We start from the raw sequence: 27062 nt of genomic DNA on the forward strand, positions 1-27062 counted from the left end.
CTAACCGTGCTGCCTTGATTTGCGGTATAAATAGTCGCGAACTCCGCTGGCATTAGTGAGAGGCCGACAGTGGCGCCACCTCTGGTTAAGCGTCACGCATCGCTTTGAATCGGCACATCTTTAATCATTTTTAGATCCTTTACGTCTTCTTTTCGTTGTTCGTCTCGTTCTAATGCGGAAAAGATCTGAACCGGAATACCCGGTCAAGATTTACCGCTTGGACGGTCTCTGTAATGATAGAAGGGATTAGACCCTCTCAGGGAGCGCTAACGTTACCCTTAAGGCGTTTAGTGTGCCTGCATCTTATATTGAGATTTATGTGCGACGTCGGTCACTTCTAATGGAAACGTTGGCAGTAGCGGCCGCTAATTTCCGCACGGGTTATTATAATTGAATTATGCGAATGCGCTATTTGCCGACGGAGTGTCTCCAGAGTTTGTGTTTATCACAGCAACGACGTTCCTCAAGATCTTGATGGATTAGGCAGACTACAAGTTCCTGAATATTCATGCGAGTTAGGGAAGTTTGTTATTTCGTTGATTATTTGTTACGGCGCTGACGACGTCGAAAGCGAATATGCTGAGTAGTAAACGCTCCTATTAAAACTTGGAGTATTTAATTTCAAGTTTGGCACTAATTTCGCGGTTTAGCTAGCAAAAAATGGAATTGCTTATGAACGAGCGGGAAGCGGAACATCTGCAGCAACATACATTATCCATTTCGACACTATTCAGTTAAATGAACGCCAAACTGCAGTTAAATGACTATTATTATAATGGAACGTTTGGTTTAACGTAAAACCAAAAATAAATAGTCATGTTTAGTTTAGGGTTTAAAATAACACTGTTAATTCCACGCAAAATTGATTGGTTTTTATCAATTGCCCCGAGCTACGCAGCGACTTTACGGTTCCTCAGCCTAACAGTACCATCACCTCGACCTCTTCAATCTTCAGTTCGTCACTCACTCTCGTATCGACGTCCGCATTTTCAACACAATGTGAGTCTCTCAGTTCGCCTTTCGTCCTCTAATAGATTTTTTAAAGGTTTCGTCTAACGATCCTAGTGTTGTGCTTGGATTTGGTCCGTCCCAACTCCATCCAGAATTGTGAATGCTTGGACGGATATAAAGTCGAATATAATGAAAACGGTTCCCAGTGTGTGGCACCCAATCTAAACCACATAATGCCCTGCAATCTGAAGAGGGCGTCGAAATGTGAATGTTCCGGCACCGTACTGAAGGATCAAACCGGCACTTGGTGCACGAAATACGCGGACGGGGAGGAGGTGTCGCGGTGGGCTTGCGAAAACATGAAAGAATGGGACGAACAATCACCCGATTTATCTTTTCTGTGTTTAGGACAGGGGAAAAACGCTGATAAAAATGTACTTTCAGAGAAATTTAAATGTGTCGCGTTAAGTAACAACCGGGCGAATTACATCTCGAAGTTTGCTTTCAATTTATACAATAAAAGCTCGGTGGAGTGCTCGTTTTTAGACCAAAATCCTCCCCCACAGCCGAGACCGAAATCAAAACGAACTTTAACCTTTTGCACCCCTAAAGATATGGACGCGCAACTTAAGTCTACGCTTGTGTTGACGTGCAACGACTTTGACAGCAGCTGTTATCACTGCAATATCCTTCAGGCGGTTATGCAAGAGGCGGCGTATCAGACCATTAAATGTTTAGAAAATAGAAAAAAACACTCTTAAGTTGGTTACAATAAACATTAAAACTGTAAAGCTGGAGTTTATTGTTGGACCCGAATTTCTACCGCGCGTTTTCTGCTTTCTGCGCGACCTCCTCTTTCATTAATTCGTGTAAAATCCCCGATTTTCCGTGTCCCGTTGTTTATTTTTCCAGGGCTGGAATAATTTTAATGACATTTGTCCGTCCAGCACGAACCGGATAATTAATATGCAAACAGTGCACAGCTGGCAACATGCTCTAGTTTTTTCGTTATAGCCTTAACGGATATCAGCTGTTACGGTCATTGCTGTGTAGTACAAGAGCTTTTAATTACAAAACGTTGACATGTCAGCATAATTTTTCAGGATCTGTACGCTTTCCATTTTGTGCCGGCAAATAACGGATTGTGTTTGAATTCCATGCACATAAAATTGCGAAAATAAGAACAGGCTAAGTAAGTTAAGCGTAATAGATACGTTGATGGCGCCCGGTTTATTACCTGGGCGCATAGACAAAGCAAACATTACAAAGATTAATTCAGACCCACATGGGGTCGAATATTGCCTCAGCCGCCATCTACTAAAGTCTTATGCAAATTTCCGGGCTCGTGTCTTTCGTAATTAAAGCGTCGGCGGAGAAGAAGCGCGTTTTTGAGAGGCACTCAGTGTGGCCATAATTTCTTCGGATTTGAACCATCCCCGGAAAGTTTTGATTTCGGCTTGCGCCTCTCTAAATTTCAATTAAAACAAAGGTAATAAGGCAATGCATAAAATACAGCAATGAAAGCCACGGTTAATAAAGCTGCAGCACTGACCCGAGGCAAGAACATTTCAATATTCCAGTTCAATTAAACACAAACATACGAGCTGTAATCTAATTTTAACCCGGCGAAATGCCACGGCCATAAAACACAGTTCACTACAACGCACAAGCAATACGACCACCAACTCGGCCATTACGTGACTAAAACTCCCCTGATTATTGTTTTTGTTAATTGTGAAAAGCAATTTCGCCAGGAGCACCACCCCACGGGATAAGAAAAACAGCTGCGAACGCACTAGAACGACCGACTCGGATTCGGGACGCTCTCTTGTGGAACACCCGAATTGTACCGTTAGACTGTTATTTATGTCTTTGATCTTTATCATGGTGGAAGTACTAAACAAACGAAAGAGGCGAAGCTCATTCATAAAAAGGCGGAGCGAGTCGTTACGGTGATAATTACTTGAGGTTTTTTCGTTTGGTTGCAAGGAGAATGGTTTTTATTAATTATGTGCCGACCACAATTCACTGTTATCGTAACGTTCATTATAATGGAAATTACGACACAAGTGGAATAAAGTCCGAGGGAATTCGCAATAAGGATCCCAGACACGGAGGATTTTATGCAAAGTGCACATCTTTTATTAAAGAATAGCAGTACGGTTTAAATATAAAATTCAGAGACAGCCAGGTAGTTGGGTCGTTTTGAGCATATTTTCGAATAATTACGGACTATTTCGCTTTGTGGATATGGCGGAAATGAAGTCAGAGCGGAGTGTTGGAAACATTTCATATCAGAATAACAAACAGCGGACGACTTCCCTATTCTTTTTGAGTTTGCTGAAAATTGAAATGAATTTATTGTGGGTCCAGTCGGTAAAAAATGGTTCGTTTGTGACCTTGTTTATCGCATTCGGAATTTTTTTCCCTCTCGGGTGTGATCCCTGCACGTCCAGATTTAGATCTATGGTAATCGTCGAGAGCGTATCCACCGCCGACATCAATATCCATTATGATGCAAAATCAAATACAGAACGGATTTATGTGGCACGAGCCTCGCCGTCCCCGAATCCCTCCAAAGCAGGATAAATATGTCGCATGAGGGCTGCCCTCTATTTCTCGCATCGGCTCTCGACCGATTTGATTAGACTGCCCCCGGCGATATCGTCATTACTCTCCATGGACGTGGAAGAAACGCCCAGATAAAAGTGCTACGGCCGCCGTGTTTATTATCTCATATTTTCCCTTTTATGCCTCCTAGGGGATGATTCACACCATGGTGCAGCACTTACACGACTTTCACGACCGTCTTCTCGCAACAAACGCCATTTTATTTTCATAAAGTACATGGAGATGACTGCGGGTGTGCATATGCGCCAAATTGAAAAATAGAGCGATGAGTATTTGACTGTTTGTTTTGCTTACAGGGTGTCCACGAACTGGCTGGCGTGCGCCTGCCGTTGCAGCCGTACTCTGGGGGTCACGCGGTTTTCATGTACAGCACCGCCGCCGACGGGAACGTCACTCTACAGCTCAAAGAATCCGACGACTTGGATCGGTCCAGTCTTGCAGCGATGCTGGCCAGGCTGCAGGACGATGCTACGTTCTCCATCTCGTACCAGGACACGGACATCCTCTCCGATGGCAGCATCGACGTGCTGCTCGGCACCGGCACCGCCAACTCAGGTAAGCACATTAAATGGTGGATGCGCCGGGACAGGAACATCTTGTTTACATCGTCCCTAAAATCTCCTCCAAGTAGATAACGTGGAGTTATGCGATGGAATTTCGCCCCGCGAGAGTGTCTGAAATCCTTATCTGTTTGATAAAGTTTTCTGCAACTCGCAAAAATAAAGAACAACACATAAAGCGAAGTCCTTCGAGATGGCAGAGGCAAACAATATAATGATCTATTGTACACTTTCAAGCACTGTGCAAAGTTTTATGCTGAAAATTGCGCTCCAACTCGAATTTTATCCACAACAACTCCCGAAGTGAAAAGGCGCGAACGATGGGGAAATTTATGTCTTCATCACGTCGCCATCGACAAAAAAATTTAATTAAAATAGAGGAGAAAGGGTCGGATTAATTTGGAGGCGGAACGATATCGATGCGGCACGTTAGAGCTTAAAAAGTTTCAGAGGAAGGGAGCAGTTGGGCCTTCGATGTACTCTAATCTTTGTTTATCGTGTGGGAAATGACGGCGATTTGGGCCGAAATAACAAAAGAACTCCCTGAAACTTTCCCCAATCTAGGAACATTTCCCCTAGTTACCAACTTCAGCGGGGAAACGTCTTAACTACGCCGAAACGTACATAATTCCTCGCGAGGATCTCTTCTACGTCTAATGCATCAGTCTTTCTATTTATTGTAAATTTAATGCCCACATTTCCAGCTCGGTAAATCCTCATTGAGAAGTTGAACAGCTCTTGAACGGTAGCATCGTAACGTCCTTAGTCAGACAAACATTTACCTGGAATCTCCTCATTAGAGCGAACTTTTGAACCATCTTAAGCCCCCGTAATGAAGCCCCCACGTTAATTTCCATCGGGCGAATGGCGGTGAGCCCCCAAGACTAATGTTGTAGTAAATTGTTCCTCTGGTGAAGTGGTGCGTCGAGTGCGACATCTGGTTTCTATAGTCGTAAAGCACAGTGGCGTGCGTGAACGGGATGCATTACGGCGGAATGCCGCCGCCTTGATAAAGCCACACGCTCGTAAAACGGAAATACGTTCAGGGCCGGCTTAAGGGATGGCGAGATTCGCGCAGATAAAAAGATAACGCGAATATGGTATATTTTATAACGTGGAAGCAGGGTAGATGTGCCCACATCGCCGCGCATTTCTGGGGAAATGCCTCCTCCCGCCGCAGCGATAAACTACGGCCCAATTTGTTTTCCGCATGGCGATCTCAACTTATTGAGTTTTTGTCGATTTGTCTTCTCATATTGGACTAATTTAATATTTCCACGTCGGGAAGGGGTCGCTCTCGTCGCCTTTGTCTCCCAAAATTAGATTTCCGGATTTCATTTTTCAGGAAGCTGCTTCCTCTTCCCAATTTGCATTCTTAACTTTCCGTTCTTGTTTTAGGTGATTCCATTGAATTCTGATCAAAAACTTTAATAAAATGTTTCTCATTACAAGTTTAAATTGGAAACAAACTCGCACCGAGCGACCTCCAGGGCACAATTAAATTCGTTCCAGATTCAAAAATGTGTGTCTGAGCCGGCAGCGCCGCCAAGATCTGCATAAGGTCGATCGATGGACGGCGCTCGTTAACGCCGACCACAACGAAATGGCCAGTTTAGTACGACTTAACTCACTACTTAACCTCGATTATTGTCGTGTTATTAAGTTTGGAATGGGCTGATTCGCAGTTATCAGGGGCGAAAACGGAAGCCCGATGGGGTGCTTAAAAGTGGGCTTCGGAGAGCACAACGAGCTTATAACTATTTTCGGGGACAAACTTTAATTAAAATTTGGCAGGGCACAGTTGGTAATGAAATAATTGTAGTTCGATTCAAATTCTTTAAAAGCAAAGTTGGCAACGGGGAGGGCATCATATGAGTTTTGGAGAAAATAGAAAATCCATTAAAGATTAAAGATAAAGTTTAAAAGCTTTTAAGTTGGGGCGCTTATTCACTTTATTTAACAAAGCGCAAATTTCATTATTTTTTATGGCGTCTGAACTCCAAGTCCCAAAGTCTGTGGTCTGTTTTTACAGTGTGTTTCTCATCCCAGCTGTTTGGATCGAAAAAGGACCGATTAAAAACTGTGCATTACAAACGAAATCCGGAGCTTAAACCGGCTACCAGAAATGAACAGTATTTAAAGTTGAGCGAAAAGTCGATCAATACAACGCTGTTTTTATCTCTTTAAACAAGTTTGAGTGTCCGTTTTAAACATTCCGATTATCCCATTCGGCTAAGCTTGTTTATCCCGGAAATCTCCTAGAATCGAAGCGGCGTTGTTTTCCAGCACTAAAACACAATTTGGCGCTAATAAGTGTCATAATTTGGGGACGCAAATGTGCCGAATAGAGCAATGGGATTTTAGCCGATGGACATAAATAAAGCGCGGATTACATAGGCTAGGAATAAACAATTCAAATAAATAAATCAAGCAAACAAACAAGCCATTCCGTTAATAAATAATTGCGGAAAAACGCAATAAATTACAGGAAATGTCCGAAACGAATATCGAATAGATGAGACAGGCCGAATCATAATTCAAATTGTTTAAATTGAAAATTGAAAGGCCAGCGATTGGCAATAAAATATCAACAATAACATGGAATTAATTAGCGCTCGGAAGCTTCCGGCTAATTATATCAAATTTCAAAATTTGTACGAGACAACTTTCATTATCCAGCTGCAATTAAAAAATACTAAAATCACACAAAGTAAACGAACTGAACAACTCAAAGCACTCATAAAACCGTGAAATTCCAGCACATAAAGCAAATCTTTTGTTCACTTCGTTATTGTAAAAAGATAAACTTTCGCAGGTTTATTTTTCAGACGAGCTCCGATTAAATAAATTTAATTAAAATCGTTTTTCGCCGAATGCAATTTTTTCCAATTACTAGAGAACAAATACGAGAGGAGATTCATCAAATATGTGCTTTGTAATCTTGGCAAATAGCTTGCACAGTTCCATTATTACGAATGACGAGACAAAAAATGTACACTGTTAATCGAATTTCGCATAAAATACGTCGGAGAATCTTGTAATAAACCGCGCTCCGGGAAGAAAAAAATCGACACTTGTTCCTGGATATGTGCACGACAAATCTGCGTAAAAAATACCGCCATCTCCGCCCGTTCTTTTGAAAAAAAACCCCCAAGATGATACAGTTATCCGTTAAATAGCATTAAACCCGCCCCATTTCGACTGTCAGTTCCGCGAAAAGCGTCCGACCGCTCCAACGCGTGCCATAAATTCGACTTTACTGCCCTCAAAAATGTACAAGGCACCATCTAATAGTTATAAAATCACATTTTAACACAACTCACGGTCTCTCTTTGGCTGTTTGAGTTCACGCTCGACCACGCGGAATATTTAGTTTTCGTTGGTGAATTGTCTTTCTTTTGAGTTCGAGCTGTACTAATCGATTACAATGCTGCGTGTCGCTTGATGCGTGAACCAAATCGCGAATCGTGATCGTTGAATTACGTGAAGCGTTACAATCGGACCTAAAATGCCAAAAAGCTTCAAAGACCTTTGCCGGGGACAATGTGGAGATTCCGGAGAGGTCGAGGAAAGACCGAGGGCGGTTTACGACCACAGCGGGGACGTTAAATTAACAACGCCGCAAATAACGAGCCATGTAAGATCAGTGGCGGTGTTCTTAAAATTTCCACCTTGAATTGTTAATTTGGAAAGCAATGATGCGCCGGCAGAATTAAAACTTTTCCAGTAGCGCTGAGTGGCCGGAAGTTTTCCTGTCACTTTCCATTTCGGCCGTTCGTGTGTATTATTTATCGTCCGTCCGCTTGTATCGCTTTTATTTTCTCTTGTGCGGACACCATCAATCGGTCATCCATCTCGTCTTTTATCGACGTTGCGTCAGGTGTTGTAACCTTCTCTCAGCTTCGTGAAATTAATTAAGTAAAGTCGTGTAGTTTCTTTGAATCTGTTGGCAAGTACTCTAATTCATCATGGCGTGAAGAGATGAAATTCGCAGATTTAATATAGTTAATGCATTCGGAATCTCGTCTGTGGGTACCTCTGACAGATAGTTTCCACGTTACATTAATTCCAGGTTAATGAGACACTCGTGTCGATCGGCGTTGATAAACACGAAATTTTGTAATCTCTTGTACAACACAATCAGCCCACCCATTATCACTATTTGCACAGTCACTCCATTTGCGTTAATAGAAACAACTATGTATTTTAACGTAGATCAGACAGCATGTTCATTATACTGAATAAATAAAGTTAAATCTCATTCGCCCGGTGCCGTGATGTTGCGGATTTGCATACTAGTTGGCGGCAGAACTAGTTTTTTGGAAGTTATGATTACCTAAACTCTCCCACGATTTGAATAATTCCACTCCGAACGTAAGCATTCAAACTTAAACATCACAAGTCGCATATGAATGCAACCTCCTCGAACCGAGCAAAATAAACACGAAAACAACATCTTGCTCAACTCCAGAACTTCATTTAACTTCTCCGAACGAACTCAGGTAAAAAGTAACGCCGAAAGAGTAGTTACCACTTATTTATGACTACATACGTTGCACTGGGGTATATTTTGCACATTTTAATGCATCCGCCTAAATTAAATAACTCCGAGTTGGGTTGCACTAAATCACGGCTTCCATTCCTCTGTTTGTGTTATCCGGCAAATAACAGAACACTGTTTACACTACGGTTACAGTGTGCGCACGTAAATCAGAATTTGTGCACCGCATACATCTGCATGTGAATCTTAGGACCTGACGAGCCGGATCTCCGAGAGAAGAGAATTATTGATAGGGAAGTGCCGAGGAGGCGGATGTTGGGAGGTTTTAATTAATGATTTATGGAACGGAAGAGCCGGATTCTTGACCCATTACTGTCACGAAAGACGTCACCACTGGCGAGTCGCATGAATTATTTCCACTCCAAACTTTACACTTCACACTGGTAACCGGCGCATCCACCAAAAATACCATTAAAACACTAGTTAACAAATTCGGAATCAGGACGCCGCTTCTCCAAAATTTGTTGACTAGTGAAATTAACCTCTCTAACCCCGGAAAATTAAAAATGAACCCAATTAACTTTTACCACCCTTTGAATAAATGTTGACATGAATATTTCGCCGTAACTCGATCAACGTCTTCGGCTCGGTCCCCGAAATTCGTCTCCGGTTTACTTTGCTTAATCCGATAACTTTTGTAGTGTTTATTAAGTTGTCGAATTCGGGCTCCGGCAACCAAAAATACGACCAGCGATCAATTATTTGGAGCGTCCCTTGTAATTCCCTCCGAGTGTTTGGTCTCACGGAGTGAATTATATATACAGGGTGAAAAACAAACTCCTTAAAACCAGTATGCAACCATTATTGATACTGGTGGAAAAATTCCGCCGACAGCACAATTCGCGTTTCATTCAAGAAACATATCTGTAGCACCTCGCATCTGTACAAACAAGCAATTGCCGCGAACAAATGAAAACTCGTTTGTTGCCATCATGAAGAAAATGACAAATAAACAAAGCCACTCGTGTTGAACTTTGACTCGTCTTTGCACAAGAATCCATTTAAAGGCGACTTCGTTAGAAAAATACGAGAATCCGAAATTTTATTACAGGGCCCCCGGGCGAAACACTCGGGGTAATAGACCCACATACATGCATAAGCAGCAATCATAAAGCTTGAATAAAAAATTGAGGGGCTCGGGACTCGCCGCTTTATGTCCTATGTTAATTTGATAAGCACTTAAGCCAGCGGAACAAAAAAACGAGCAGCCTTGAAAGCTTGTGAGGTATAGTAATTACTTATTAGAAAAAACAATTTTCCCAGCGCATCCACCATTTTTAGACGTTGTATTAAAATGACATTTTTGTGTTTTATACTTTGAAGACTGATTACATTCCGAGTTTAAAATAGCGCCCAAAGACTTTCATTCATTTAGACAGAGGCGGGTTCCGCTCTGCTTATTCCAGAAATTTTCACGTCAACATTTATTTAAAGTGTAATAAGAAGTTCATCAAGTTTTCCTTCTATTCCGACGCACAAAACCTAAACAAGCCCTGTTCCGGTATCACGTCAACTTTGCAATTTAAAACAGTTCGCGTTCGCTCAAGAAATTAGAAGAGTAGAACACGTAGTAAATCAGCGATTAAACCTGACAAATCAAGCACAAAAAACAAAATTTATGAAAGACACCCTGAAAGGAATAATTTATGGTGAAAAGGGTTCGTAGCAATAATAGAAAACGCTCCGACCGGGATGAATATTATCGGGCCCGGCGAAAACTTCAACAAAAGAAGTGTCTTTACACGTTCACTTTCAAAAATCCACTCACGGTTTGAAACGTTGCCAGAATTAACGTTGAAATAAACAATACATAAATCGTGTGCATGATTTCTTGGTCCCTGGAGCAGGATGCAACCTGCACGAAATTGAAAAGACTGAAATATTTCACTCTTGTCTGCCGTCTATAAATCAGAAACGGTTGCGAAATTCATTCAGGGACTGTTTACACCGGATCTCAAGGCTACCACATCATCACGTCTTTTAATAAAAAATCCACCGGTGACAGGTCAAACAAGCGCGAAGTGATTCAAACGGTCGTTTTTGTTCTCTTCTCCGATATGTTTCGCTGTAATTCAGCGTTGGTATTCGAGTTGCGTACGTGCCAAGTGTGTTTATGTCTCTGGCATTGTCACAACCGTTCCAGAAAAAATATCGAATATACAAGCTCTTAAATTGCGTGTGAAGTTGCCGCGAACACGCATCAACCTGAAAGCAATTTCGCTTGAGGAACTTGTCAATTGAGAAGGGATTGCTCCATGTTGGAGGTGCATGCAGCGAAAATCTCGCAACTTTAATTGAAAAGGAAAAGTTGCCCCGTTATAATCGCTAAACAAAGAACTGAAACTTTAATAATTTAACCTCAGGATGACGTGTAATGGCACAAGTTGTATCGAACAACATTACCAACCTTTAAGCAATTAACCCAAAGCGGACATCAAGTGTCACCTAATGAAACCACTGTTAGACCGAAGGCGCTACGCAATGCGGATAACGACGCCCCCAAGCGACGTCTTCGTGTATTCCTCCGATTTCCTCAAATTGGACAAGATTTACCCGGCCTCTATTGTTAGCTCGTCACCTTAACGTGTCCGATGCACGAACGCCATTGACGCCTTTAGACCGAGTCGGGAAGCTGAAGGATTGCATTATTGTGTCTGCGCGACGACAATGGCTTAAAGAGGACATGTTACGAAATAATACACGTCGTACAGGATACCCGCTGTCACCGCTTTTGTTCTTTGCGCGCCGTCTCTCGCTCTGACAAATATATTGTCGCCAGGGCCGGACCAGCACCAAGATATGACCCGGCGCATCCACCAATTTGCCTACCGCCCTATTTTTTTGTCGGCTTGTTTTATTTCCATCCCATAAACCGCCTTTGCCCAAGCAACAGTTTGTCGGTAAACACAAACTAGTCCCTTGCAACTTCAAATATGTAATTAGACTCACGTCCCTTTTTGTGCGAGCCACAATGAAAAAGACATCCGTTGTTGACTGTCGCACTTTGCTCTAAGGCTCGAAAAAGCGTCCACTGCACCATAAAACATTTCATTGTTTCAATGTAAAACCGGCTTATCTCACGTCAAAACCAACATCAGCGTCCACTTTTGAACGGCGCTAGTTCCCGCTAATAAATTTTACGGGCGTCAGTAAATTCATCAGTTGCTGAAGACCTGGTACCGCTAACGAGCACGCTATTAATTGGGTTTTCCACCACCGAACCCGTCTCTCGTTAGTTGATTACGTGAGGCAACCTTTCAGGAGAGCACTTGTGAAAAGTTGCCTCGACTTCGGAAATTGGCAAGCTTATCATTCAGCGTGTATTATAATCAGCGCGGGGGCGAAATGTATTAATTTCATGTTGGTAATCTCGGCTTCTTAAAAACGTGGCATCGATTTCCCATAACCCCTCGTGGTGGAGGTGTCGTAACCAGCCAGGAATGCTTGTAGAACCGTGCATTCCACATTAGCACTTGGAAATTGCCGTATTCGAAATCACCAACTTTCCCAGTTGGAAAACTTTCATGGGACCCAGATTAGTATGCGAGAGATGGAACGAGAACACCACCTGCTGCTAATTAGTACTCGAGTGTTGGAGGCGGCTGTAGTTTGTTTTTGCCCATCCCTAAATAGGTCAGAACGGCTAAAACATTTACCAAGACAAACAACCGTCCAATGATGAGATCCGAAAGCCGAAAACATCATGATCCGAATTACAACATGCAGATGGTGAGACAACGATTTCATTACACACTAAGCTTCGACGACGCGATCTTGCCAAGCGATAATCCCGGAGCGCCGGCTCCGGGGACGCCCCGGAACGACAAATCCGAGCCGGAAATTAGGGAAGAAACCTGCTTGGAGGAAAAGACAGGCGGCCGTTGATTGGAGGTAAACATAACAGACGTAGATGGAAAAATGATTTATGTGCTTCAAACCGAGAAGTTCGGGTTGATTAAGAAAATCAAAAATGCAGCGCATCTCCTCTCGCGCGTTGTTTGGAATTGCTTACGTGCCTCCACATGCACTTCTGCGGGAATGTAAAGCATGCAAAAAGCTTTATCCTGGAAACTTTGTTAATTGCGCTATTAAATCGAGCGGAACAGTCGTGAAAGAAAAACCGCGCCGGTTCAGCCATGAATAATAATAAATATAGAAGAGCAATAGGCACGTAGTGCTCGTAACTGGTTAGTTGTGTTTTCGGGAAGTTATGCGGTTGCAGTTGGTATGAATGTGAAAGGGAGCTGCAGCAAGACGTGCAAGAAACGGCCCTGGAGACCACTCCATCATAGTTGTTCGTGTCCGGTCGAAATTGCTTCCATACATCAAGACATGTCTCTAGCATTCCTGTCGGAATGTTTAAGCACCTCACGAAAAATCGCCGAATGGATTTTTATCCTCGAGAGTAAATTTTGATTTCCATGCCTGACCGAGGACGCCAATTTCTACTCACTACCTCTAATCCTTTTACGATAAAAAAAACTGAAAGTACACACTTTTGAACGGCTCGAAAATCACACCATTTGGCTTGATCGTTTCTCTATGGAGATTGCGACCGCCTCCAAGCCCCGTTTATTGAAAATTCCTATTTGGCAAGTCCGCGATGATGTTATAATTTGATCGTACGAGGATGAAACTAGCGCAGTGTCGAGTTAAAGTTGAATATTATGCAGTGCTCGAGTTGAAAGAGCGAAGGCGGAGAACTAGTTGCATGTGTGCAGAGAATTCCGGTTAAAAATGGCGGAGTAATGAAAGAGGACGGAGTAAAGAACGTTACAGTTTTAGATTGTAAATTGACCCATTCCATCCCTCGAGTTGAGCTACTTCTTGCCGAACGCTTCTATAAACTTTGCTAAAGCCCTCCAGGAATCTGTAATGAGGACTTCGCAGCATTCGATAATTTTACTTACTGCCGAAACTTTTGCTTTGGCATGCAAAACTTTACCGATTATCGATTGAGTACGTCTGCCGCAGAAAAATTTCCAAGGGCTAAGTTTATTTTAGAGTATAATGGGTTGTGTTTGGCTCACTTTTTATTGGGGCGCAGAAAAAGGGAAGATATTTTTCTTCGTTATTTATTTTAGATCTGAATTCGCCAATAATTTTATGCAAACGTGGCCATTTTAACCATCACAATGACAAACCTAAATCCATAAATCCACCCGTTTATGTGTTGGACAATAATCAGGAGTTTTTCGAAATTCGAATAAAATATCGCGAGTCCAATACACCCAAACTCCATTATCGATTCCACAAATCACAATCAGTCGCGGAAACGTCCTAAATAATTGCCTGAATATTTTAATTCCTTTCTCTCTCCGCACCGAAAAATGCATTAGGGGTAATTTACGGCTCACTGCAGGATTTGACTTTCCGATCCTTCCTTTTATTCGGTTAGCTTTTTCCAAAGCCGGGAAATAATTGAGGTGGAAACCATATTTGCATTTTCATATCTCCCCCTTGGCGATGAATTGTGTTGATTTTCGGTATATTTTTCTTTTTCTTCGGGTTAAAACTTGTGCGAATTTCATTACCGGAGGTGAAACTCCATCAAAGATTTATTTGCTTATTCAAGTTATAGGATTGTAATCCATCATAAAATAACTTCTCCATTTATGGGAAATGACAACTTTGATATAGCCGCCTTTGAGTTAATCTACCAAGTTTCCCTAATGTCTCCATATTTCAGTGAATATGAAACAGGATATTGAAATAGACTTTAAAAAACTTTTTGTCTGAAAAACGAAATGTAATAATCCTCTTGACACCCCCGACAAAAATCGTGACAAACGTGCCGCCCTCGCATCCCTCCGACTGCGCCAGAATCACCTCTTAGAGGGTGTCATTAAGCTACAATACGTGGCGTAATTGAATTAAACTTGCGCCACTTTCGCCGAGCATAAAAGCGAATCTCACAAAAACCCGATCCGAGGGGAGATAAGGGGGAATTAAAAAGTCCGTTCTTGACGCACGTTACGTCCAAAACAAATATAACCCGTTATTCGGTATACTTTGAAGCGGTTTTTCATTTATCCGGCTCGCACGGTCCGAAAATGATTGCGTGACAACTCGATTCTTAAAACTGGGTCGGGAAGGGAGGCGCGAATACGAGAGATCTCAGAATGCTTTAAATGGATATTAAATTGGCTCGGAATAGTTGGTTCCGCTCGGTATATCCGTCGATTTCCTCTAATCTTATTTACGCAGTAATTGAATGGCGAAATCATTCCGTTTATTAAAATTTTATATTACGTCGGCAACGAGATTCGATCGTGGAGGAACATTCGACGGCTTTATCTCTTTGCTAATGGCGACAAATTTTATTAGTTTCTAAGACAAAACGACGAGAGCGGAAATAGGCATTCGCCTGTTTAAAGACGATCATACACTCTGAAAATTATCTCGCAGCGCTGGAAGAAAATAAATTGGGTTTAAAAAAAACTGAAATACTAACCCGGCGCATCCACCATTTTACCATTTTCTAGAAACAAATGTAAGTTGTTGTAAAATTTATGACAAATGGAGAGACTAAGTAAAAAGTTTTACTACGCTTTGGCTCCGCTTTTACGAGTTTTCTTTCCGCACGCCACTGGGCTCGGCTTGTCCCTTAACTCCTTGCGCTCTCTCTAATTTCGCGAACGGTGAATTCCGCTCTTTTTCTCTTCTCATAAAAGCTTTGGGAGCAGTCCGTTTTAAGCCCAATAAACAAATCGGAAATTAGTTCGAAATTAGCACAATGGTAATGCCCTTTTTACAAGAGTTCTTTTATGAAACATCCCGGGAGTTGTGTAGCATTTTATAGTAATGACAGTAGTTCGAGAACTCGCATAAAACAAGCAAACAAGTAAGAAACAATGTAAATTATTGCAGTTGGGAGTTGGAAGGTTTTACAGGATACGTCAGTAGAAACATCGTCAGCTGGACAAATTGCCACTACTTAGACCATCATTTATCATTGTGACGCTTATCTAGTCTAGACAGCTAAATCTTGGCCTCCTTTAACTACTTTTATTAAAGAAACGGCATAAGACCCATGACAGTTCTCGGTAGCACTCTACAACCGATCAATATTAATTTTATTCGTTATTCAAGCAGGCAATTCACTTCTTCGTAGCGCAGGCAACCACTAATGCGAACGTCTTTGGACTCCTCCGCTTTTCAGAACACTTTCAGGCCCAACTGAAAAAGCTCCGTTTGTGTTTACGAGCTTTGAAGATTACGAGTCAAGTCTTTGAACGTTTAATTGGACAGAGCTTTTATCTCCATAACGACGAAACCCATGTTACATGAGCTTAATCATAGTATCCTTCGTTTTCACCTCCAATTTTCGGGTCCTTTGAGCCGGATCGAAAAATCCGGACAGTTTCAGTGATTTATCGGAGCGAGCCATATGTAAAGTACGCCTAATAATAGAATCCGGCGTTATCAAACGAGGGCTGCGCTTTCAATTTAAATTTTATTAGGGTCAGCTTTGATTGTTTAGCTCTTCAATTATAATTTTATTACTCTCAAACCGTAAAATATCCGGTAAAATTCGAGCATCAAAAATTGAAATCGACGAACGGAAGTGGATACTCCATATATGGATCTTATGTTAATGAAAATTACAGAAATTGTCGTGGAAAGCTCCCGAGGGAGTTACGTGGAGTATTAAGTTCGGATATTTACATTTCGCCGCGTATGTAAGTCGATCTGTTGATTTTAACACTCGAGTTCGATAACCACACGTGGATCGGGTGAAGGTAGAATATGATAATTACGCAAGGGTAGTAAGTTTCAATAAAAAACTCCACAAATAACTCGAGCGACATTTATTAAACTACCCCAAGTTGCAGTTTCTTTAGACTTGCAAATCGACCTATCTGATTAGACGCAGCTGGAGGGAACGTGCGGTCAAATGAGAAAACTTACTCAGAAGGAGGCGTATAAAGAAAATTATGAATGCTATAAGTCTTATTATCTTCATAAGTTCGAGAGCTCGCACTTTCCGCGGAAAACCCACGTTTGTTTGGATAATCAAATATTCGACTGTGATGTTTGCTGAAATAACACTGGTGGCGCATCGACCATTTTGAGTATTTCTAATTCCGTTTTTTACCTCAGCATATTTGTCGAGTCTGCTATTTAAAATTAATAAAGCTTAAGCTTCTGGAAGCAGAGAAATCCTCTTTGTCGCAAAATGCAATATAGAAAATTGGATAAATGAAGTTGGCGCATCCAGCATTTCTCACAAATATTAGGACATGGTTAATTCTGCTTGTTTACAACATTTCGTTGGAATGATCTCATTTCCAAATTGTTTGTTTAAAATCAACAAAGAGGAAGCTCTTGGAACGATGAGGTTATTTTTACAGAATGTAGCAGAGAGTTAAACAAATAACCCAGCGCATCCGCCATTTTTCAACAGTATTTTATTGTTTCCAATTTGGTATTTACGAATAATATAACAAAGTTTGGTACAACCCTGTATATAAATCCGATTCGCTCGAACGTGTTTGAGCACTCAATCTCGTCAGTTTTTGATGGAATAACGTCTCGTATCATCGCCTGAATACGAAATGGTTTGGTTTTTGTGGGTCACCGTGTATCTGCAGCACGTTATGCGAATTTTAAAACAATACACCTTGGGATTTAAAAAATATTTACTCAAGAGGAAACCAAGTTAAAAAAGCTCCAAGTTGAAGCAAAAGTGTTAAATCAACAATCGCGAATGTACTTTTAAAGAATACGTGCCTGGCCTGAAAATACAAAGGAAAATATTGAATAGAGGCATCTGAGGATACGTGGGAATGGAGTGGAAGTAAGAGAACGGAAGCAGGATAGATAATAAGGTGAACTTTTGCTTTCTCAGTTGAGCACGTCTTTTCAGCGCACTTTTAAAATTTATGTTAAAAAAAGTTATCTCGGTAGAATAAGACGTTCACACGCGCCGACGAACTTGTCCAAATCAGCTGGGACGCGACTTAGGTGCCTACACGATTGCGGCTGGGTGGTATTTGATAATGAAAATGCCTCGAGCAACAATTTCCATCTTGGATTTTAGAATACTTCAGAAAAACATGGAAATTGAAATTCTTCACATAATTTAAGTTTGTTTATTAGAGGGAATGAAAAAATCGTCCTTTTACGCACAGAGTGCAGGTGCGGAGTTGCCGATTCTAGTTCTAAAATTTAATTTATGATCTCATATTTTATTGCTTTCTATAAAACTCGGGTGTTTATGTGAAGTGTGTAATGAAATTTTACGCCCCAATAAATACAGAGGGTTGGACGTAACTCACACGTCGAAAAACCGCAAGAATTTTTATGAAGGTCGAAATGACCTTATTATTACACATTGGTTTTCCGCATGCAGCTTTGGGAATTGGTTCAAAGATATCACTATAATTCAGCAGTTGAACGGTGTTTTTCTAATATCACGAAATTGCGTTTCTTACCGGTCATAATGGAACTGGAAATCGATTTGCTTGTGGATTTCTTTCTTTCAGAAACGCCTTTCTTACCCATTCTTCCATACTTACATAGCCGCCATATCACGGATGGTTTTTGTGAAAGCATCATTGTTTGCCGCTTTCCAACTAAAAAATATCCGCAGGGAACAAAGGGAGAAGGGAATTTTATTTTTAGAGGACAAGTGCCGTCGTCCCATCCAAAGAAATGAAAGTAGCAATAATACTAATTCGAGTTCTGGAATAACAAAAATTCGCCAATTTTGCTTTGCGTTTACGTTTTACCAAAACAACCACTTTTTACCAAAATAAGAGCCCAAAAAACCTAAACACGCCCAAAGCAAATACTTTGTATTTATTTCCGAAAAATGCGTTGAAATTTGTATTTTTCGGTTTTAAAAAATTCACAGTACGGTTTTGTTGTTTAATTAATCCCCGCTATCGTAAACAATATTTTTGTTTATAAACACTGCGTACAAACATTATGTTGTGTAATTATAAACGTGCATCATTCATGTTATCATAAAATGTTAAATCGCACTTTTTTGCTTTCGGTTTCAAAGTCGAGATTTGTTTATTTTAGCGAGGACTCTCAACTGCCCATCTCTATCCGAAATAGCGCAGTTCCATTGACAACACGTCATAAGCGCGTGCATTAAATAGAAATTAAACAGCACGCAGCTCAAATTGAAAAGACACAAATAACGATCTAAAGTACAGAACTTTTGGTATACTTCATCAAAACGAGAGCCCAAAATTTAGTATAATAGTAACTGAGTTGGCCCTCGGATTTTGGTGGACCGCAACTTTTTGTGGACTTTCCGTCACCTTGGATTTTTCTTTTAAATGCCTTGAATAGACTTGAGAAAAACTCACGAGAGTTCTCACGCAAGTTCTTGCTTACGTGTTACTGTTTGCAATAAATACTGCAAATGTCTCGCGAGAAAATCCGGTGCGTTTTGGCTTTTGCAATTTCTCACAGACATCTAATTTAAAAAAGTTACCAGAACTCGCGCAAGATTAAAAATGCTTGTATACACAAGAAAGAAAATAGATCGCGCGAAAACTTCCGCAAGTTCTTTAGAGTCAACTTGCAGCGGTAGTTATAGTAAACTCAGTTGACATATACCTAGTAAATTTTATGGCCACATTATGAGAGGGCCGGGCAGTACTAATCCTTGCGATTGGAGACCATAAATGAGCACGAAATGAATGCGGGCCTATTCAACCATCGGTCAACTCTCTACCTAGAACTTTGTCGGCTGCAGTTTACAACACCCAGTTTTATTTCTATGGGTGGTTTGACTTAAGCCATAAAATGTTTACTAGGTATATGTCAACTGAGGTTACTATACACTAGTAAGAACACTGTTCGACAGAAACTCATGCAAATCTATTTCCGCCTTAAGTAAAACGGTGTTATTCAAAAAAAATTTGTTTAAACAAGTTATTTTGTATTCATTTAAAAGTGCCATACAATGTATATTACAAAATTTTGTGAGCATAACGCTTGTGATATTTGGTCCAAAATGACCTCCTCACTAGAGTTTGTAGTTTTTGCCAGAGTTCAATTCCGAAGTGGAACTTTTTGTGCGTAACTAAATAAAATAAATATGCTCCCATGGGAAACGAAAGAGGATGCAGATGTCTCCTCGCAAATAGCCCTGAAGCCCCATTCAAAGCGTCTCTTTTTGAGCAAAATCTCCACGGAAATGGTTCATTTCAGGTGGGAACGAAGCCGTTACAGCCACCTTCGACCTGTTCGACTCGTCGAGTGGCCCGGACCTGACTCTGTCCCCGCAGACCTTCACGAATTCAGCTGAGGCCTTTATCAACGACAACTCCAACAGTCTGGGGGTCCCAGCGGACGCCGATGCAGGTTAGTCACTTTCTGCATCGCTCCATTAATATAAAAGCAAACAATGGACTCGTGACCGACATTTCTCATTAACGAACAAGAGCTGTGGTGTAATTAAATCGGGCCGGAAGAATCAACGCAATTGGAAAAAACACTTTTTGATTCGCTGACGCGGTAGCAATTCTAAGGGAGATAATGACGAGTGATATAATGTTTTGTAGACATACACCGATAGAGCTAATGAGAATTTAAATCGGGGATCACGACGCAAACAATGTGAGATGAGAGATAATTGGGGCGGTATGTTGTTTGCTCACACTCGCGAGATAGAGTGCTCTGATCACGCTTGGTACACAAAATTCAAAAACCTGATTTTTGCCTCTAATCAACCCTTAAGTTCCCAGATCAATATTTATTTCTCCGAAAGCTAATAAGAATTCATAGTAGCTCCCAGTCACCATCGTTAAAGAGAACCACCCTTTCGCCTTCGATTTACCATCCCTTCACAATTCCGCCCTCTTCCGCCATGAATATAAGATTTTATTTGAGACGCGTTAAAGAAGCAACCACTGGTAATTTTTTTGTCGGCTCGAAACAATTTCCCGAATCAGACGTTCGCTCCTTTCAGGAAACCAATTGAATCAGTCCGAGATTTCACATTCGACTCAGCTCAAACACTAATGACGCTGGCCGACGGAAATAAAACACCAGCCATGTCACTTCCTGACTGGAATAATGACGCGCTTCCAAGTTTTTAGTCGAAATCGTGGATGTTTTCAATGAAAACATGAACGCTGCGTGTTATTTTTGCTGTATTTGTTTAGTACAAGCGATATTAATCTTTTTATTTCGGATACGTTAAATCAACCGAGAGTTAATGGACAACAGTTGTTGGTAGAGGATGACCTAATTCTTGAACAAGAGAGATGTGGGCGGTGGAATTTTAGACCGCTTTTTTCGGAAAATTGCAACAAAGAGGAAAGAGAAGATTAAACTTGACGCTTAGGGCTAATCATGACTGGAATTTAGATAAAATGTTGATATTCACTTTGGGTGCGTTGGTGGTAAAAGCAAACACGAGCAAAATGAGTGAAAATGGTACGAAGGCCAGCTGTCAGAAAATAAAAACTGGGGTGTGGAAGTGTCAATTCCAATTCAAAATTTCTTTTTATTTGTATGTTTCGTTTTCGGTTCTCCCACCTCTTTCCTCCATTTACCGATTACCGAATCCGGCATAGTTCTTCACGAAGCCCGTTGCCACGACAACCACTTCACGTGCCTCTCATCCAAGTGTCTAAATTACTGAAGAATCGTTATTCATCACCGCCCCTTCCGTGATTCTTCGACATAACACCGTCAATACAAATTGAAATATGGTGAATGCGCCGGGATGAAATAAAAGCCGCAACCGGTTGCGGTGTGTTTTGATTCGTTTGGGTTTTTAACAAGATGAATTTCTAGTCTAATTTAGTTAGACGTCGACGTATGCGGGATCCGCCATTTATTGATATTGACACACGTCGTTTCTATCGCGACGAGTAATGGAGTGCTGGAGTTAGCGCAAACAAGTTATTTCCACTGGGAATTGTCAACAGAAGACTTCATCTCATAACTCAATTTTTATACTACCTCTTATCACAACAACCTGCTGAGTGAGAGACGTACGTCGGATTTTTACCAACGAAAATCGATAATTAACGAGGGCGCTTTTACCTTAACAGGAACGGGGATAAACGACGTGATTAATGACGAGTTGCTTGCTTCATTAAGGACCACTGTGCTTAAAAACTGGAAAATTTTCGGACAATATACGAGGCCACCGAAACTAATAATCACTGAATATTCCAGTTTAAAATCGATTCCATTTGCAATAAAAACGATAACTTTGAAATATTAACCGGCCATTCCAATCCCGATTGGGCACACACAGAAACTCCAATTACATTCTTTCCCCAAACCCCCCAAAAATTGTATAACGGATCATGGCATAACAATAACAGAAGCGATAAAACATAACCACCAATCGAAATGGAAGAGAACGCCAATAAATCCGAATAGTGGCTGGTCTAATTGCACCAACAGCAGAGTTGAAGTCATTCAACTAAACATTTCACCCTTAAATGTGCAATTTAAAATAGGTTTCACGGCCGCCGGATCCAGGCGGTCATTTCCGGTCAGATATGTTGAATGATCGTTGTTCCAACTCGCACAAAAATTTGTATGGCGTCGAGTGTTTGTAATGTTGCAATTGCAGAGTGTCAGCGGAACGAAAACGGGATTCCATTGTCTGGCAGTTTTTTCGTGTTTCCGGGTTGCTTTCCGGGAATGAGAATGATGCTGACCTTTTAATTTTAAAATTTTATGCGCTTTTATGGTCGCGTGATGCACTAAAAGAGCTTTCGAGAGGTTTAACCCATGGAAATCCGATTTTAATTCATAATTTATGCTAGCGGTTTAGTGAATGGATTAGTTTTTACGACTTTTCGATACCGGGAATTAATACCGCTCAATGAGGAACATTCAATTTTCAGTCAGATTATGTCCACAATTGAAGCCAAAATTTTTCCTTTTCCGTTATTCCGGTTATAACACTGAGTACCTATTCTTTACCCTAATCCCGTAAAGCTAGAGCCGCATTTAAAGAAATTGTTCGTTTGTGAAATATGGACACTTAACCGGAACCGTTGCTATTCCATTTTACGAGGCGGAAAATATTTTCCATTGATCAAACTACAACATGAGCAATAACATCCAAATGCTGGAATTGTTTTTGATAAATATCGCTCCAAGTCTGAGCGTCTAATTTAAAAGCGAATCGAATTTTTCAATCGTGCGTTCATCTCGAAGCGAATTTTAATTATATAATGAATTCGTGCCAAGGCAAGCGTAACTGTTGTCGGTTTTTCTCCTCCTCCCTTTTTTTCTTTTTGTTATTTACGTTTCTGTTCCGATAACTCGCCTAAAAACAATGCTTCCGATGTATAAATTTATTATTCGGTGCATTACTCGCGGGAACTAAAACTCATGACAACAAGGCGAGATATTGATTTATACTGTCGGTCTGCTCCTAACAATATTTATAGCCGTTTTTTCGTCGAACATTATTCACAAAATAAAGCACATATTGCGAGCAACTCATCCATATGCAATGTGCCCTATCGATACACCCTCGAATTTTCTTTCCCTCGGATGATTTATCCGCACAACTTAATTATCCGATTCCGGCGTACGTTCAGAGGTCGGATTTTGATTTTTTTTTCTCTTTGTGCGATTCGCCAAAGTGGGAATCAAAGAGATTTGAATTGCAAACTGTATTTTTACGCTGCTCCTATGAAAAATATAACAACTTTTTGAATTTGAACGAACGCCGCAGGATGGAGTCGCCGCGAATTGTGTTCTCGCAAAAGTTCTAATGCAATACACAAGTTGGAAAATTACGCTGAATCAGACAAATTGTTGTGTTCGTCTAATGAATATTTCATTGTTTTCGGGGAAGTTATGTTGCGTTTGCTTTGTCATGAGCGAGGAGGGCAAATTGGGTCAAAAATTTCTAGTGGAAATAAAAATGAAATGTAAAAAGTTCAAAGCTTGTATTGTAAAAAGCCCCGGAAAAAATAAATTGGATGTAAATGCGACGTGCCCGGCGCATCCACCATTATCACCGATGCAATATTTCTGCGAATCTTAAATTGAAAACATTCTTGCTAACATTCACGGATGTTTTCTTTCAGTTACAACGACGACGGAGGATAAAAAGCCCGCAAACAACAACAACAATTCTTCAGAAGTGGTGAAGCTCACCGTGAAGAGAGCTCGTCCGAAGGCGGCGTCCCCCAACCGCCAAGGCCCCCAGCAGTGCCAGGTGAGCGACAAAGTGTTAAATTGAGCATTCCTATATTTTTAATAAGCGGCTTCGTCTTCACAGACAGAATTTTCGTTTGGAAGTAATGAAAGCGAAACAAAAACAACGCTTTGTTTACTCATTCTTTGAACTGCTAAAATTACATTTGCTTTTTTCCTCTCATCTTGTTTTTATTGTCTTTATTATGAACGTAATAAAAGATCGAGCGGGGTTGGTGCGTCGCTGTCATATTTGAAGTGCCCTTTAATATATTAAACGCGAATCACATGCTCTACGAAACTCGGAGAATGTGTAATATAACATTTCATCACGGCAGCTGGTCGGACAACGCTGTAAATGGAATTGGCTGCATAGATGCAGCCTTATTAAGGCTTCGGGGGAGTTGGACTGAGTTAATGTTTTTGCCAACTTGGGGGGATTGTTTGACCTGACGGCTGGGAGCGCGTAATTACACTGCGATAGTTTGAGTGAGAGAAGATGAGAGGCTTATTATTACCACTTTAATTGCGTTCAACAAATACATAACAAGCATTCCAGGTATGTGCCAAAGTGTTTGGAAACGCCTCCGCCTTGGCCAAACACAAACTCACCCACAGCGACGAACGGAAGTACGTCTGTACCATGTGCGGGAAAGCGTTCAAGCGACAGGACCACCTGTAAGTGACTCTTCATGGTAGAAAATTCTCATCCTTCCCATCACCCATGACCCTTTCATCCACAGGAACGGTCACATGTTGACCCATCGCAACAAGAAACCTTACGAGTGCAAAGCTGAAGGATGTGGCAAAAGTTACTGTGATGCTAGATCTCTGCGGCGACACACAGAAAACCATCACAGCTCGGCGACGGTCAACACCACCACGACGACGATGTCGCCGGCTCAAGGAGCGGCGTCGGGAGATGCGGCGTCGCCACACGGGTCAAGTTGTATACAATACGCGCCGCCTCCGACGTCAACCAGCAATGGGAAAAGTCAGCTGCAACAGCTACTGGCTACGGAGCCGGCAAAGGTAACGATAACGAAAGTGACCAGAATAAGTCAGACTAAGCGGTTAATTCATCACGAAGATGTAAATCCGCCGTCCAGACAAGTTAACGTTTCCGAAGAAAAATACACCTGCGTCTAAATCTCACTTGAAAGTTGCAATTTGTAATGCTTTAGAAAATAATGTCAGTAGCCGGAATTGTGGTCTAATCCCAGTAATAATGTTCGGGCGTACGAAACGTATTACTCTCCTTGACATTTTAAATATTAAAAATATCGACAACGTAATAAGGAGGTTTATTTTTGAATTTATGGTATACAGGGTCTGAGCACTTTGTCATTGTTTTAACGTGTGGCACCCTGTATACACAGACCGCTTGCACTTCTATAATTAGCTATCACTCTTTGTTCTAGAGCGGAAGTGGCGGCAACAACGATGGGTTAACCAAACAGCAACTGGATCTAATACATCAAATAATGGAACAAACCCAGAGACAATCCCAATCCGCCAGTAAACCGACAACAAAGCCAACCACAAAACCCATTAACAAAACACCAGTCAAAGTACAGAGAGTGTGGACGTCGACGGTAAGTACACTGCACTCGCCGTGTCGCAGAATTAGAATGAAATGCAAGTAATTAAAGATATAATGATCAGTTCCACGCATTGAAAGCTTCAATACGAACGAGCTTTTGTACGGAAGCTCTCTGCCATTCCACAAACGAATTCAATAATTACTCTTCGCATGAGGCAAATTATACTGCCAATTAGTTCCGACAGTGGTTTGCTTTATGAATATAAATGAAATAGGGACCCCATTCCGGGTCGAAACCACACAGTTCGTACCTAGATTCCATTGTTGCTGATTCTTAGTCAGGGATCTCGGAGGTGTGGGCGTAGAATTACGATTGGAACACAAAACTTCCTGTTGGCAGCTACACTCAGATTTTTCTTACTCTGGTTTCACTCCACCCACATTTTAGCCAATAGAATTTCAGATTGAAGAATCATTTAATTAGCAACGTTTTTTATTGACGATTAGTAAGTAACTAAACAAAAACTTTTTTTTTCTATCATCGCTACATAAATTTGACATTTTGCAAGCAATGTCAGTTTTTAAATAATTGTCAAAAATTTATACAGTAGAACCTCGATTAACCAGGTTCGCGATTGACCGTGCCCACGAACGATGAAAGCGACAATGAACTTTTTGACGCTAGAAAAAAAATGAGTCTAGTCAAGCAATGGAAGCAGTTGATGATCTCCTGAACTTCAGTGAACAGAAAAATTTGAATTTTTAAAACATCCTAAATTTAGGAAATATTTGAACTGACATACGAAACAGTGTCAAACTATAAAAAACAAAAACCTGGTACTTTAGCTCCTAAAAACTTGGTAACATGACATCTACATAGATAAATATTTTAGGTGTTCCGCGAATTGCTGACCATAGGGAAACAACACGAGGATTTGAATTTTATTTTTTCCTGCTTTTCAGAGCCTTTAAATAAAGTTCGATTAAATGTGAATTGTACTTTAAAAAGTTCTTAATTCAAGATTTTGGAATCTAACGTTATTGCGGCATTAACAAAAAAATCGAATCAAAAACGCAAAATTTCAAATTTCCCCTTCAAAATTTAGAAGTTCAACATCTCGCTTATTTTTAGAGAAAACTTGAGTTATTAGGGCTCATTTAACGTAGAATTTTACGCTGAGTTCAAACCGGGCAAATTTTTAACAAACGTCAACAAATAATAATTGAGGTATAACCCTTTAAATTTTTGAATAGTCGCCAGAGAGCTAAATTATTAAAAGTTTGAGATATCGGTGTTTATTGTCTTAAAAACTACAACACATGAACAGAAAAGGTTTTTGCTATCATTTTTCTAGCAATTTTTTAGATAAGAATGCGTTATTATATTTTCCGAAAGTCAAAAACTTGATATCTTTGAAAAACATTAAAACTATGTCAAACTTCTGTGGTCGATAACTCGCTTATTTTTAGGGAAAACTTGCGTTATTTGAGCTTATTTTACGCAGATTCCAAGTCCGGGCTCAAAATCTACGTACGAAAACTGTACATAACTAAGTTATGGCCCTTTAAGGTTTCGGAAAATGAATTCTCAGTAAACACACCATAAAATCGCTTTGGAAAGACATATTTGAAGTAAAAATGCTAGTTAGTTGCTAAAACTTGTACTAGT

General features: G+C 40.8%; 2 protein-coding genes across 5 annotated transcripts in view; both read left to right on the forward strand.

The window, feature by feature from the left end:
• LOC148181583 (uncharacterized) overlaps positions 1 to 27062 on the forward strand; it is a 108419-nt gene that overhangs the window by 71052 nt on the left and 10305 nt on the right. For all 4 annotated transcript variants that reach the window (XM_088050072.1, XM_088050069.1, XM_088050070.1 and 1 more), the window contains exons 3-8: positions 3879 to 4137; positions 19879 to 20031; positions 23742 to 23872; positions 24410 to 24528; positions 24594 to 24882; positions 25272 to 25445. In XM_088050072.1, coding sequence (XP_087906198.1) covers positions 3879 to 4137; positions 19879 to 20031; positions 23742 to 23872; positions 24410 to 24528; positions 24594 to 24882; positions 25272 to 25445 — 1125 coding nt within the window. The remainder of the gene's footprint in view (positions 1 to 3878; positions 4138 to 19878; positions 20032 to 23741; positions 23873 to 24409; positions 24529 to 24593; positions 24883 to 25271; positions 25446 to 27062) is intronic.
• On the forward strand, positions 906 to 1712 carry LOC148181589 (uncharacterized). The gene is made up of 2 exons (XM_088049566.1): positions 906 to 999; positions 1046 to 1712. Coding segments are annotated over exons 1-2 (669 nt in total). The 5' UTR covers positions 906 to 997.

Source organism: Gnatocerus cornutus, chromosome 1, assembly GCF_029298725.1.
Source record: "Gnatocerus cornutus isolate USDA-ARS CGAHR chromosome 1, icGnaCorn1.1, whole genome shotgun sequence".
Lineage (NCBI taxonomy): Eukaryota > Metazoa > Arthropoda > Insecta > Coleoptera > Tenebrionidae > Gnatocerus > Gnatocerus cornutus.